This window comes from Camelus ferus, chromosome 20 (assembly GCF_009834535.1).
Source record: "Camelus ferus isolate YT-003-E chromosome 20, BCGSAC_Cfer_1.0, whole genome shotgun sequence".
NCBI lineage: Eukaryota > Metazoa > Chordata > Mammalia > Artiodactyla > Camelidae > Camelus > Camelus ferus.
The window spans coordinates 26,085,262-26,100,011 of NC_045715.1; the positions used below are offsets into that span (position 1 = coordinate 26,085,262).

Below are 14,750 nucleotides of genomic sequence, written 5' to 3' on the forward strand. Positions count from 1 at the left end.
ATAGAATAAATGGAGAGTTAAAACCACATGCCTCAGTATAAAGATTCAATATTGTAAAGATGTCAATAGTCTCTAAATTAATCTATAAATTGAATGCAAGTCTAATGGAAATTCCAACAGCATCTTTTCCCTAATTGGTTAATAGAGAGATCTTAGATCATCTAGAACAATAAATGGACAAGAATAACCAAGAAAGCTTGAAAAGGAAAAAGAATAATGGGAACAGGCACCATCAGATTTTTTAAACTTTATCAAATGGCAATAATTTAGTCAGTGTAGACTAGCTCAGAGTAAACAGATCAATAAAGAAAAATGAAAGGCCCCAAGTTAGACTCTAGCATATACAATAGCTTAGCCTGCGATAAGATTCACATTTCAAATCAGTGGAAGAAAATGGATTAGTCAGTAAACAGTGCTGGGATAGCAGGTCAACTTTAGAAAAAAAGAAAGAATTTTACCTCACATTAAACTCTAACATACATTTTAATGATTTAAACTAAACTATAAAAGAATAAGAAGAATATATTGATACTATTGAGGTAGCTAAGATTTTCTTAATCATAATACTAGAGCCCAAAGCCAGAGGAAAAGATTGTTTGACTGGATGAAGTTTTAAAACTTCTGTGTGTCAAAAGCATCATAAATAAAATTAAAGCACAAACTGTTGTCGAATCCAAGTTCCTGGGCCCATCACACAGTGAGTCCAAACCAACCGAAACACCGGAGTTTGGAGCAAAGAAAAGTTTATTGCAAGGGAGAAAGGTTTACTGCAAGGGTCAGGTTAGGAATATGGGAGGCTCATCCTCAGAAGACCCAAACTCCCCAACGATTTTGTGGGCAAGAGTTTTTAAAGGCAAAATTTGGGTTGAGGACTGCAAGGTGTGTGACTTTCTTCCGATTGGTTGGTGATTAGGTAACAGGGTGGAGTTCTAGGAATCCAGGAATATGTGTGTGTGTATATATATATATATATATATAATGAATCTTTAAAATATTTGTGTGCTTTGTCCCAACCATTCTACATGTACAAATTTCTCATAAAAACAAATTGAGAAATACACATCAAGATACATATACAAGGATGTTCAATCTAGTACTATTTATAATATTGAAAGATTGAAAATGTTTTAAATATACAGAAGGGTAGTGTCTGAATGGACAGGAATGCATCAGCATGATGGAACATTGTGCCGCCATTAAAAACTTTTCCCAATAGTATTTAATGACAATAAAATAGTCACAACATACTTTTTCAAAGTAGAGCTATAAAATGACATGTATATGCATTCTTATACATATATAATTTTTTAATATCGATAGGCCTACATCTTTTATTCAAAGCCCTTGGGTCAGATACATTGTAGAAATTAGAATTTTCCAGCTTTTAGAAAGATAGTATTTCATATATAATACACTGCAGATGAAATTATTAATATTCATAAAGATAGGGATAAATAGAGACTGTAAATAGCCTCTTATCCATTCAGGTCAGCTTTTGCCACCAAAATGATTTTGTAGCAAAACTGTGAGTTTTCAGAATGTTTTGAATTTTGAAATGCGGGTAAGTGACTGCAGATTGTGCATACGAAAAAGGTTAGAATGAAGACCTCTAAGGAGGAATATTGGTGATCTTCATTTTCTTCTTTAGACTCTCCTGTATCTTCCAAAGCTTTCACTATAAACATGTATTACTTAATTAGATTTTTTGAAGTTTTTTTAAAAAAGAAAAAGGAAAAGTAAAAGAGACTCAAGCCTAATTTTGGAAAGGAATAGAAAAACAACTGAAATCTTACTAAAGTCTCTCAAATATAACCAACAAGCCAAAAAAACCAACCAACCAACCAAACAAGCAAACAAAAAAACAAAAACAAAAAACAAATCCCAATCCACTGAAGAATAATTATGCTGCATTAGCCGAAACAACACTTCCTACAACACTCTCTGCATCCGTCCTTCTCTTGAGAGTCCCCATCATGATGTCTGAGCAGCTTTCCTCACCCTCTCTGGAAGTTCAGCCTGCACTGCCTCTTATCTCAATGGCCTCTGTCCTTTGGGATCCTCTCCTTTCCCAAGTGCAAAGCTTCCTCACTTTTCTAATGTCAATTAATCCAGTTTCTCTGGACCATTCAGAAAATGTATCAAATATTTATTGACCTATGTTAAAAATGAAGAAAAATTGCAAATGAATAACCTTCCATCTTAAGAAATTAGGAAAAGAAGAGCAAACTAGACCCACAGCAATCAAAAGGAAGGAAATAGTAAATGTTTGAGCAAAAAAAAAAAAAAAAAAAAAAAAAAAAGACAAGAGAGAATATAAAAGAGAATTGACAAACCAAAATCATCTTTGAAAAGATAAACAAAATTGACAAACTTTTGGCTTGACTGGCCAAGAATAAAGGAGAGAAGACTAAGATAACTAAAATCAGGAATGAAACAGGGAACATCACCATTGACCTGACAAAATTTTTTAAAAAATCATAACGTAATACTGTGAACAACTATGCCAACAAATTAGATAACCTAGATGAAATGGACAAATTATTAGAGACAACTACTGTCCGGACAAAGACATTACAAGAAAAGGAAGCCAGTATCCCTTGTGAATTTAGAAGCAGGAATCCTCAACAAAATATTATCAAACCAAATCCAGCACCATATAAAAAGGATTATGTATAAAAAAAGAGAGAAAAAAAAAGGATTATATACCATGACCAAGTGGATCTAACCCAAGAATATATGGGTGGTGAAACATATGAAAATTAATCAGTGTAATACACCATATTAAATAGAATAAAGGGCAAAAACTGTGTGATTCTCTCAATAGTTGCAGAAAAACACTGGAAAAATCCAATGCTCTTTCATGATGAAAACATTCAGCAAACTAGGAGTGGAAGGGACTTTTTCAACATGATGAGGACACCTACAAAACCCCACTGAGAACATCTTTCTTAATGTTGAAAGAATGAATATTTTCCCCCAAAGATCAGGGGGAAGAGAAGGATGTCTTCTCACACTTCTACTCAGCACTGTATTGGAGGTTTTAGACGGGACAATTAGATCAGAAAAAGAAATAAAAGCCATCCACACTGGAAAAGAAGAAGTAAAACCATCTCACTTTGCAAATGATAGGGTTTTGCATATAGACAATCCTAAGAAGACCACCAAAAACTACTAGGGCTAATAAACAAGTTCAGTAAGATTACAGAGTATAAGATCAATATTTAAAAGCCCACTGGTTTTCTATACACTAGCAAGAACAAACCAAAAATGAAATTTAAAAAAATTATTATAAATGGAATTACAATTTTTAAAATTAAAAAAATATATTATAAATGGAATTATGATTTTTAAAATGTGAGCGGAATTTAATTGTAATTCCATTTACAGTATTATAAAAATACTTAGGGATAAATTTAACAAAGAAGTGCAAAACTTGTATATTGAAAACTACAAAATGTAGTTAAAAAAATTAGAGAAAATGCAGCAGTAATGATGATGATTATAACAATAAAAAATAGGTATCCCATGTTTATGGATAGGATGATTTAATATTGGTAAGATGAAAATACTCTCCAAGTTGATCTATACATTTAAAGCAACCCCTTTCAAAATTCCAGCTGCTTTTTTTCTTGGAAATTGACAAGCTGACTCTAAAATACGTCTGGAAATACGTGAGACCCAGAATAGCCAAAACAACCTTGAAAAAGAACAAAAATGCAGGACTCACACTTCCTGATTTCAAAACCCGCTGCAAAGCTACAATAATCAAGACAGAATGATGGAGAGGGAGGGGATATAGCTCAGTAGTAGAGCGTGTGCTTAGCGTGTGCAACGTCCTGGGTTCAATCTCCAGTTCCTCCATTAAAAAAACAAAACCAGAATGATACTGTCATAAAGATAGGCATATATATCAATGGAATAGAATTGAAGGTTCAGAAATAACCCCTCATTTATGGTCAATTTACAACAAGGGTGCCAGACCATTTTTTGGGGGAAAGGACAATCTCTTCAACAAATGGTAAAATTAATGGAAAAATTAGTAACTACTTTCAAAAGAATGAAGTATTTCCCTCCCTGCTCCATAAATTTCTCCCATCCTCTGTAACCTCTACCAGCAGTTCCCAAGCCAGCCTCGTTATTTGCCCAACCACAGCAGCTCGTTTTTCTGAGGATTCAGTGGAATGGGGCAAAAGCATGCACTGCTTTCACAGTGTCCCCATTGACCCCCTTTCCCTGTGCCCCTAGAGGTTTAAAGATCATGCCTCTAAAACTCTGCAAAGTCTAAAAGTCTGCAAAGTCTTGCTTAAAAAGTTAATTTCCAATCCAGTTTCACAAGCATGATTCAGAGACTTCTTCAGTTTAGTGAATTCATATGACAGGGCACATGTGTGGTTCTCTGCCTGGGACATCAAATTCACTAATGAGCCTAAATAGTGTATATTCTGCTGAATTATAATCACATCTCTAACCGTGGAGTGGTCTCCACTTTTTCTTCATGCTCAGTTTCAAGATGGTGATTTAATCCCAAGAAGCAGTTGCCTCTGAATGTAACCCTCATAGGGTTGAACTGCCACGAGTTCCATCTCAGAAAATGGACAAATACGCAAACAAAACCCAAACAGACAGACAGAAAACACTGCAAGCTTAGCATCCTATAAGAATAAAAAGCCATTTAAATCCTTACTGAAGCATCTGCTCAAACACCAAAGATTCTAATCAAAACACAGAGCTAACCTCAAAAATCCTCTTTCCCTCTAAATACCTACGATATCATTGTAGCTGCCTCTTCCCCATCAATATTTCTCTTGTTATCTCCAGAAACCCCAAATCTCTCTAAAAGCCCAATGTTGTGCCTTTTGTCTCTCTCTGCTTGCCCTTCCCTTTCCAGGTGGTGCCTCCAGTTTCTGCTCCACTCATTTCTCTCATCAACACAACCAAAAGCCAGACTTGTTTGCATAACAAAATCTCCTTAGAAGCCATGGAGGGAGGGAGGCTATGACCATTCAAAAATTAATTTTTTGTCCCAACCCTATTATAGAATTTACATTTTATCATAGTGATCCTTCTATTTTACAGAATGCAGAACTATCTCCATGGGGCAGGGACAAGAAATACATGCTCGAAAGCTGATTCAGATGTCAATGCAGCAGGTACATAGCAACAGACAATTCTTCATGCAACAGTTTCATTCCTCTGGCCATCTGGTCTACCTCTTGCTACCACAGTGATGAGTGAAGCATTCTGCCTGTGATAATTATTTTTCTTTTTTTTTTTAAATGTATATTTAATCAACTTTGGTTACCAATGAATTTTAAACCTCCCAGCTGGTTTGCCCTGATATCCCCACAAAATACTTGTTCCATTTTCTATAGTATATGCTCCATTTTCTCTTCACTACTTTTTTTTTTTTTTTTTTTGACAATTTGGTGGACACACTTTCTGGTTCCTAAGGATGCAGCTCTAGCAGTCTTGGAATGTCACCATCAATATTAATAGATAGTGCTTAAGAAGTGACAGATTGAGACAATCAAATTTCAATTTTCGGTTAAAGTAAGAGTTTCATTTTTCATTAATGGATAGTTTCAGGCAAATAAGAAATATTTGAGGATATTATGTTTAAATATTGATAATGGTTTTTATTGAAAATTGCAAGCTTGATGGAATGTTGAGAAATATTTTCCATCACATCTAATAAATACACAGGACATTAATTTTCGAGAAATGCTTGGTAGATCGCAATTTCAGCAGCAATAGGAAATTGCACCATTTATAAAAATAAAATAAGATCTTGGTTTATTTTTAAGCTTTTGATCTCATAATGTCCATAGCAACTTTGGTATAGCTTTTCTCTGGAAATTAATGACTAGAGAGGGTTAATGGTCTAAAAATCTGCTTGGGTCATCAAATTTTCAGGCTAGTCATTAATTCTCAAATGCCCTAAGCCTTAATCTTTATCACTTAATTAAATTCAATAATAGATTGTATTTAATTTATATATATATATATATATATATATATATGCAATTATATATTTATTTTTAAGCAATTACATAATTGCTTTTATTCAGATCAAATGATTCACTCTGTTGAGTGATTTGACAGTTTAACTTTGGGCCTTAAATAATGTCTTTAGTTCCCATGAGTGAGAAACTTTTTCATGTGAATATAGCATTCACATTAACCTTATTTGGAATTCTAGCTTTTTTATAACTTCCATATTCTGTTTCTTAAGGTGGGATAAATATTGATAATAATGGCATTATCAGAAAAAAAAAACAATAACCCATGAACAGGTACAGCCGCATTGCCACTTGAAAGACACCAGATTTAGGATAAAGCTGATGTTGTAGAATGCAGAGCAGGGAACCAGAAAGTAACTGGATCCATGATGATACAGACCAACCATGAAGTTTGTCTTCCTCTAGGCACCCCAGCTGTCTAAACCAACAAGTCCTCTTTGCTGCTTAGGCCAGTCTGAGCTGTATTTTCTCCTGCGGTAGAAGGCATAACATACAAGCCTTTCTCTCTCTCTCTCTCTGTATATATATATATATATAAAATTCTCTCTTTTCTTCCTAAGTTAATTGTATATATATATATATATATAGAGAGAGAGAGAGAGAGAGAGAGAGAGAGAGAGAGAGAGAGCGCTCAATACTTGGTAATCGTACTTATGTGATCTCATTTATATGAGGATATCAAAATCTTGTCTGGATAATAATCTATGTTCTTATAGAGCAGGGACGGTTGTGTGACTTATATTGTTAAAGAAAGCTTTATCAAATATTTAGAAAGTGGTTAGTAAGTTTTGTGGTTCCAAGGATGTATGGGAGGAGTGACGACAGAATAAAGTTTAGTGTTATGGTAGTAAATGTCACCAAATGCATTGCCTCTGGTGAAATAAAATTTATATTTTAAGGTAGGAGAAGAAAATTTAAACATAAAGTTCTCTCTTCTCTGCCCATTTGGGCCTCCTCTCTCCCCTTTTAGTGTGCATCTGTGTTATATATTAACCAGACCTCCTTGAAGGTGGGAATGCCTGCTCAACCGCAGAGATCATTTTTTTGCCCCTTTCTTCTGATGCTAGCAGTGTAGCTTCTTAAAAGATTGGCATTCTTTCCCAACTCAGTAGAGGGTCACGGTGACTTGTTCGCTTTGTGCATACTCTGAACTGTGTGTCTTTGGTGAACTTTGTGTAAAATGTCAGCATGTCACTTTGATGTATGATCCTTTGTCTCAAAATTGTATATGACTGTGCCTTCGACTTCTAACAGGCGGAACAGTTCTCAGAGCTTCTGAGTCTGTCTCCCAGGTTATAATCCTGTTTCGCTCAAGTAAAATTCTCTCTTTTCTTCCTAAGTTAATTGTTAACTGAATTTTTGTCAATACCTCCACCTTTTAGGAGATAATGTGTATCTCTTTTTATAACAGTGGATGTCTTGGTTTTGGGGTGAGTCCCTTTTGATTTACCTTAGTCAGAATGACCTGTTACAAATTCCAAGATACCCATTCCCACCATTAGATGGTGCACACACTGTGCTTAAACAAATCTAACTTCAGGTTTTAACTTCTGTTCCCTTCTGAACCAGGGGTGGCAGAATATGATCATTTTGAACCCATTAGATTCCAAATAACCAGTTTTACCAGTGGCAGAAAAACAATGATTGTATTGACATACAATAATTTTATTGAAAATATGTGCTTGAAACAGAGTATTCTCATGCCCTGAGCAAAAGTTTAAAAAATTTTGTTTGTACATTTTGTTTTATTAAAACTGTAGCAAGAAAAGTTACAAGAAATTAATATGAAATCATTTTTGAATACAGGGTGGCTGGGTATTACTGCAAAATTGTCACCTTGGCCTAGAATTCATGGAAGAGTTGCTAGAGACATTAACTACGACGGAAGCCAGTGATGACACTTTCCGAGTGTGGATAACTACTGAGCCCCACGATCGGTTTCCGATTACATTGCTTCAGGTTTGTTACTGTGAGACCAGTGTCTATTCCTTGAGAGTTATACAAATAAAGATGGCCTAACTGGCATTATTGAAATGTTGGAAAACGTTAACATCTTTTTGGTCCAGTAGAGTCTGCATTGCAAAACCTTATACCATTATCATCAAAATCTTGACTGTAATTATCAAGATTATAATAGTAAATATTCCCACAGAAGAGTTTTAAGACTCATTATTAATTTATTGGGTTTCAGCTCTGATCAATGCAGTTAGCTTACACGGTGCCCATTTTATGTACCGTAACCAACAATTTTGTTGTCTGATGTATTGTAATTTCTATTTTATCCTTAACAGTAATTTACAGAAACAAAACTACTGTTTGCTTTTTATGCCAGACCTCTCTCAAATTCACTAACGAGCCACCCCAAGGAGTTCGCGCAGGTTTGAAAAGAACTTTTGCCGGGATTAACCAAGACCTTCTGGATGTCAGTAATTTACCCATGTGGAAGCCAATGCTCTACACTGTAGCCTTTTTACACTCCACTGTGCAGGTAACTTCTGAGAGCAGTTTGCACGTTTAGAGGATGCTGATAACGTTACGTTGGCCTCTCCGCTGCGCTGTCTGCTCTCCTCACCTTGCTTTTTTGTTTCCTTCATGGCACTTTTCGCCACCTGGCACAGGATACACACATTTGTTCATGTATTTAACGTGTCCCCCTGCCCCCTGACCCCCACCCTGGCCACTAGAGCTGTAAGATTCTCCAGGACAGCGACTTTTTGTGATAGCTGGATCTCCCCCATCACAGCAGCAGCTGGGGCATGGTAAGAGCTCAGTAAATATTTGTGGGATGAGCAAACGGATTATTACGATAGGAGCTTGGTCTTGAAAATGCCTGTGCTGACCAGGAATGTTATGTACACCATCTCATGTAGTACTAACAACCACCTTTCCAGGTAGGATTTATCACCATTTTTAAAGGGAGGAGACTGAGACTCAGAGAGGTCCAGTTCACTTGGGAAGCCTAGGTAGGAGTTGAGTGCCAGCCTGCCTGCCTCAGAGGGAAGTATGTTTTGACCGTCTCCCCTCTAGTGAACATGGCGGTGGTGGTGGTGGCAGGAAGAGAAATCACAGGGGTCACCTGTGTTTTTCAGGTTGTTTTCTTTAAAAAAAAAAATTTGTTGCTTTTACCGTATATTTATATAGTCATTTAATAATTTTATGGCTGCCTAGCAACGTCTCTATGGGCGTTTTCTTCATTTTGGTATTGTTTTGTTCTATAGTTGAATTTTATATTTTGTTCTGTGTCTGAAAGCTATAGAATTTTCATGTACTTGATTCACTCCTTGATTTCACAGAGAGGTGAAGGGGCTCCCTTAACTCTTTCCTACATTTCTTCTTTCCCTGAGGATGGAGTGAGGATAAAAATGAATTAACTGGCTGGAACCAGGAGTCATGCTTAACTGTGCACATTGGCCAGCAGAGCTTGGTCTCGTCTTTCCCTGCCCTGCCCAAAAGTAGAGAGGAAATTGGTGCCCAACCCAGAAAATTCTGGACATATTTACCATCAGGTTCATTGTCCCAATCATTTTACCAGGGTCCATGCTGCTCAACAGAGAAGACTGTGTAGAGGGGACAGCTGGTATTTTATCTGTCCCCCAACCCTCAGAGAGTTAAAATCAGGCCAAACACTTTGCAGGTGGTTATTTTTACTAAGTTCCATTGTGGCCTTTGCATTGTAAATTACAGCTTTCAAGTCCCGAAGCCAATTTCATACATCCTTATCTGGGAATTGTTGGCTTTGCTAGACCTTATCACACTCTAATACAAATATTGTTTTAACTCTGCTATTTAATGCCCAATTCACAAATAATATATTTTATGATTCTTTTCCTAGTAGTGATGATTCAACTCTTCCACTGTGCTTATTATGGAGAGACAATTGGGGGTATTTTCCGTATGGTCAACATGGCAACCTGTGTTTTTAATGGCCATTATCCAAGTGCTAAAAAAAAAGAACAACAGGACCATGGTCCATTCGTGGGGCCAAAGCGTGCTTGCACTTACAGGACTTGTATTGGGGTTAAAACAGAAAAAAAAAAATTTCCACTGTTAATGCTGTGAAGCTAACAGTGGCATGTCTATGGAAAAAAAAAAAAAAAAGGCTGAAGAGCTCTTAAAATCCCACTGTAGTGTGTTAGAAAGAGCACTTCATGGAGAGTCAGGAGGCCTGGACTTGAGACTTGCTGTGAAATCAACTAGCTACGTAAGGTTGGTCAAGTTATGTCCCTCTCAGGACCTCTGTTTCCCCTTCGGCGTGTTTAGAGGCAGAAAGAGGTGATCTTCCAAGATTTTTCCCATTTCTAAAATTCTGTTATCCAATTCTGTGACTACACAGGGAATATAGATCATTCAAGCATGTTTTCCCCTGTTGTGTTTTCTTCAATTTCAGAGATGTTTTCTGTGGTAGTGCCTACATGTATTCTTTTCTTGGTTAGGACAGAGCCAATTTGATAGAAAAATCCAGAATTCTTTAGGGGCTTGTGGTCCTGGGTCAGCAGCATCCATATCACCTGGGAACTTGTAAGCGATGTATCTCAGGCCCCACCCCAGACCTGCTGAATCAGAATCTGCATTGTAATAAGACGCCCAAGTGATTCGTGTGCACATTAGAGTTCAAGACACAACTGCTATGGGAAGGACCGTTCTGAATTTGACAGATCGTGATGTATTTTTCTAGTGTTGGGCATGATAGCCAAAAACCTGATTTGTTGATTGAGTAATTGATCCCTCCAAATTAACTCAGATATCCCTTGCTTTATACACACATGATGTATATACCTTCGTCCTTGCAGAGACTGAAAAAAAAGAAGGGGGTACATTGGTTCATGTCACATAATCTGAAGTGTCTGTCTTCTGGGAGGGGTTCTTGCTGGAGTTCATCACACATTAGAATGCAGAAACTAGTGGTCAAAGAACCAGCCCCCGCCTGCCCTCCCGTGTACTTCTCTCACTGAAGCATGGTTCGGCATCATGCCATCAACTCACCCCAGTTCAAGGGCATCATGTGTCTTGTGGACCCTCCTCCTGTTGCAGAGGACAAAATGATCACCTCTCCTTTCCCATGAGAAGGGGAAGTAGATTTGGCTGGTCAAGGACAGCTTTCTTGGGTAGGAGAGTGGTGGAGGGTGTCGTTGGGATGGAAGCAGGCTTACCCAGTAGGAGGGGGAGCCCCGAGTGCCGCCATGGGAATTTGCATAGACCCACCAGCCAGCGCTGCGCTAAGTTCTGCTGGCTCCAACCCCCCTGGCCTCCCTCCCCTCTCCTCCAGGACTGAACACCCACATTGGCCAGGAAGTTGCCACAGCAGCGGCTGCTCTCACTGCAGTCGGGTGATGTGTCCTCCTTGGCCAGCCAGCCCTCCTGCCCTCCCCGTGGGAGCCTGTCGTTCCCAGCACCTGGTGCCTGCCTCTGCTTACTTGTCCACTGCTTCCATTTCTGCATTCTCTTGACGATGACTCTTGAGGGAAGCTTCCCTCTGGCCCCAGTATTCTGTCTCTGTGGCTTCCAAGAAACTCCAGTATAGCACCATTCTGGGCTTCAGAGCAAGCCTCCACTCACCCTTCAGGATTCTAATTTTAAATATATCTTCTTCCAAAGTCTTGGTCCCTTGAAACTCAACCATTCCATTTGCAGTTTCCTCCCAACACCTCCTGCAGAAGGTCACGATAACGTTTTCTGGTTTTTTCCTGTTGATGATCGCTGTTAGTGCAGCACACTGGACCCGTGAACGTCTTAAGCAGTGGTTCTCAGCCAGTGCCTGGGCCCTCAAGTCCCCCGGAGGAGGCAGTGGGGTGGGGCGCTCAGTCCTTTTAAAAACTTCCCAAGTGATTGTAGTAAGCAATGAGAATTGAAAATAACCTCCAAAGAGCCACTGCCCTTAAGGGAGGTGTCTTTAGTCATTTTTATGTCCTTTTCTGGTGTGGATATTTCTCCTCCTCACCCTGGCTGGTGACCCTACACTGAGGCCCACATTTGGGGGTTTTCTAACAGCCTTTACACAACTTTGTGAGGTTCATTGCAAGAGTCATTGTTTAGGAGCTCTCAGGGCCCAGTGGCAGCTGCAAACTTGGAAATTTTACCATGGCTCTTAAAAATGTTTTAATATTAAATAAAAATGGCCATATCTGCAGGGCTCAGGGAATGCCACCGTTAGCAGTTCCTCATTCAGAAAAACATTTACTTCGCTGACATTTTTTTCTCAAGTTTAAACCTTGACAAACACTTCCTTCAGATTGAATAGTCTATATACAATTCTTGCTTTGGGGAGGCGTGATTATAAAGTTCTTAGCACAAATCTCTTTGGAATAATTACAATAACATGATACAGATTTTCTAAAAGATCTTTTACACTTGCCTCTATAGTGTTTCCCAGTGGTTCTGACCATTTCTGTTAATTTTACTTATCAAAGTTTCCCTTATATTGTCTAGTATAGATTGTATTTTTCATTCTGTGTTAGCTCCCGCTATTAGGTAACTAGGGTGTGATGCCCCAAAGAGAGCCTTGTTTTGAAGGTGGGACTGACGTGATTCTGCACCATACTGTGGGAGGGGAGGACCGCTGGGCTGCGGTAGATGCTAACATAAAACTGGAAATAGCTTTGACATCATTAAAATGATGACTCCATTGAACAAGTTTTCCTCAGTATCCTAAGGAGGATTTTAAGCTTTCCATATTTCACTAGTAGTTCTGTGTTCTATATATTCTCTGGAGTAAAAAGAAGGCTCCTTGTTGGTTAAATTCAGCAGGGAGTAGACTAGTCCTAAAATCATCACTCTCCAACTTAATAATGGATAATCACTCCCTTCCGTTGAGTTGGGTTTTAGCTCTTTCTCCTGACATTCAGATCTGTCCACGTTCCATCCCTGAATCATCACGCAGGTGTGTGGTCCAGCCGCTCACCCGAGGTTCTCCTCTGCTGCAGCACCCAGTCCTGCAGCCTCCTTCTGGGTGAATCCTGAGCTTTGCATTCCTGGTTGCTCGTGACCGTCGCCAAGCCCGGGGTTCTTTTCTCCCTTCTTTTCAAAGAACCAGCTTCAGTTTCATTCTTCCTAGGAGCCTCTGATTGAAAGTCTCCTCCAAGCTTATCACCTGTTAAATTTTGACAGTTAATTATATTTACTATCATGTTGTTCTTGTTTCCAAGTCTTCTTTTCTCAACTAGGTTAAAACTTCTTGAAAATACACTGATTCTAGTATTTTTCCATTATATCACATAGGACTCGTCCTGCAGTTTCAAAAATACTAACTGGGCTGAAGATTTTCAATATTCCAGATATTCCAAATTCTAGCAAAGCTCCCTGCTTTTGAGCTTCCAAATGAGTTCTTAGGTGCCAGTGGTTTAAGTCTCACTTGATATTATTCCAGGGTGATACTTCGGGGTGTGTTTCTGTTTTTGTTTTTGTTTTGTCACTTATAGGGATCAGTGAGTACCAAAACAAAACAAAACAAAAAAACCCACAAGGAGTAAAACGACCTCATTTGTGAAAGAAAAGGCACCCACAAAGATTTTATCCTTTTTCCCCAAAAGGAGATAAACAGTCTATGACTTTAGCAAACCAACCTAAAAAGTGAATGTTTTAATAAAAATTGATAGTAAATGCCATAAAATGAAGCAAATCTCAGCATTAGGGCAATTTTCAAAGATCACATTTTAAGGAGCGTGTAAATGGGTGTGTTTCCATAGAGCCAATTTAAGCAGCTTCAGTGATTGGGAAGGAAGACTTGTTCTTCATTCTGTCTTTTGTCTAGTTGAACAGAAAATTTTAAAAACTAAGTCAAAAATAGGTAAAAATATTTTAGAGTTGATTCCCATTTTTAAAAGATGGAAAAACGTTTGCATTTTATTCATAAATGGTTAGCATTCTTCTCTTTGAAGTCCTAAAAATGGAAGGAATTCCAGGGACTCAAGGGTTAGCTGAATGCATTTTTATGTTAACAGCCACCAACCCACACTTGCTCCTACATTAACCTGGAGGAGGCTCAACTCAATTGTTTTCGGGATCCACTCAAGAAATTCAAAACCCTGTGTCAGCCTCAGAATTTACACCCCCACATCCAGAGAGTGAGAGGGAGGGTGCCTTTCATTCTGATAATAATCAACTGATGTTTATTAGATAATCATGATCCTCTTCCCAAGGTGCAGGTGCAAAAGGGGAGACAAAAGTGGGAGATAATGTTTTTCACTGTCAAGTTTCAAAATCTGGTACCAGAACCAAATGCTTCAATGTGAAACAACTAGAAAAACACATCAAGGCAAACGTGAATGCTGAGCCAAGGAGGCAGGAAGCCGTCCAGAGAAGCTGACATCTTTATGAGCTAAGGTTCCCCTTCTTGCACCGAGGATGACACCACCTGTCTCTCCTCCTGTCAAGGCCAGCCCTCTGCTCCTTCTCATCTTCTGTGTTCAGGGTAGAAGACGGTGCTTCGTAGCTCCTGAGTTCACAAGTCTGTGTAGATTAAGCTGTGACTAGGATAAGCTCAGGGTAGCAATTCTGAACCCTGAGTCCAAATCCTTGGGAGAAGGGATATTGCTGGCTCTTCTTGGACTGGTTATCCACCTTTGATCTAATTAGCTAAGGGGTAGGGGTGGGAGGCACATCATACAAATGTCTAATACATGACAACCTAACCTAAAGAAGAACAGGTCTAGAAGTAATGATACTAGTTTGCATTTTTGAAGGGTTGTATGCTCTCAGTCTGCTCTCCCAGGGCCAGAACGTCTGGACCCAAAT

At 38.5% G+C, this 14,750-nt stretch overlaps 1 protein-coding gene across 1 annotated transcript in view; it reads left to right on the forward strand.

The window, feature by feature from the left end:
• Window positions 1-14,750, forward strand: part of DNAH8 (dynein axonemal heavy chain 8) — a 219,412-nt gene that overhangs the window by 170,312 nt on the left and 34,350 nt on the right. Inside the window, 3 exon segments of the mRNA XM_032462995.1 lie at window positions 5,077-5,150; window positions 7,827-7,979; window positions 8,353-8,508. Of these exon segments, the coding sequence (XP_032318886.1) occupies window positions 5,077-5,150; window positions 7,827-7,979; window positions 8,353-8,508 (383 nt within the window).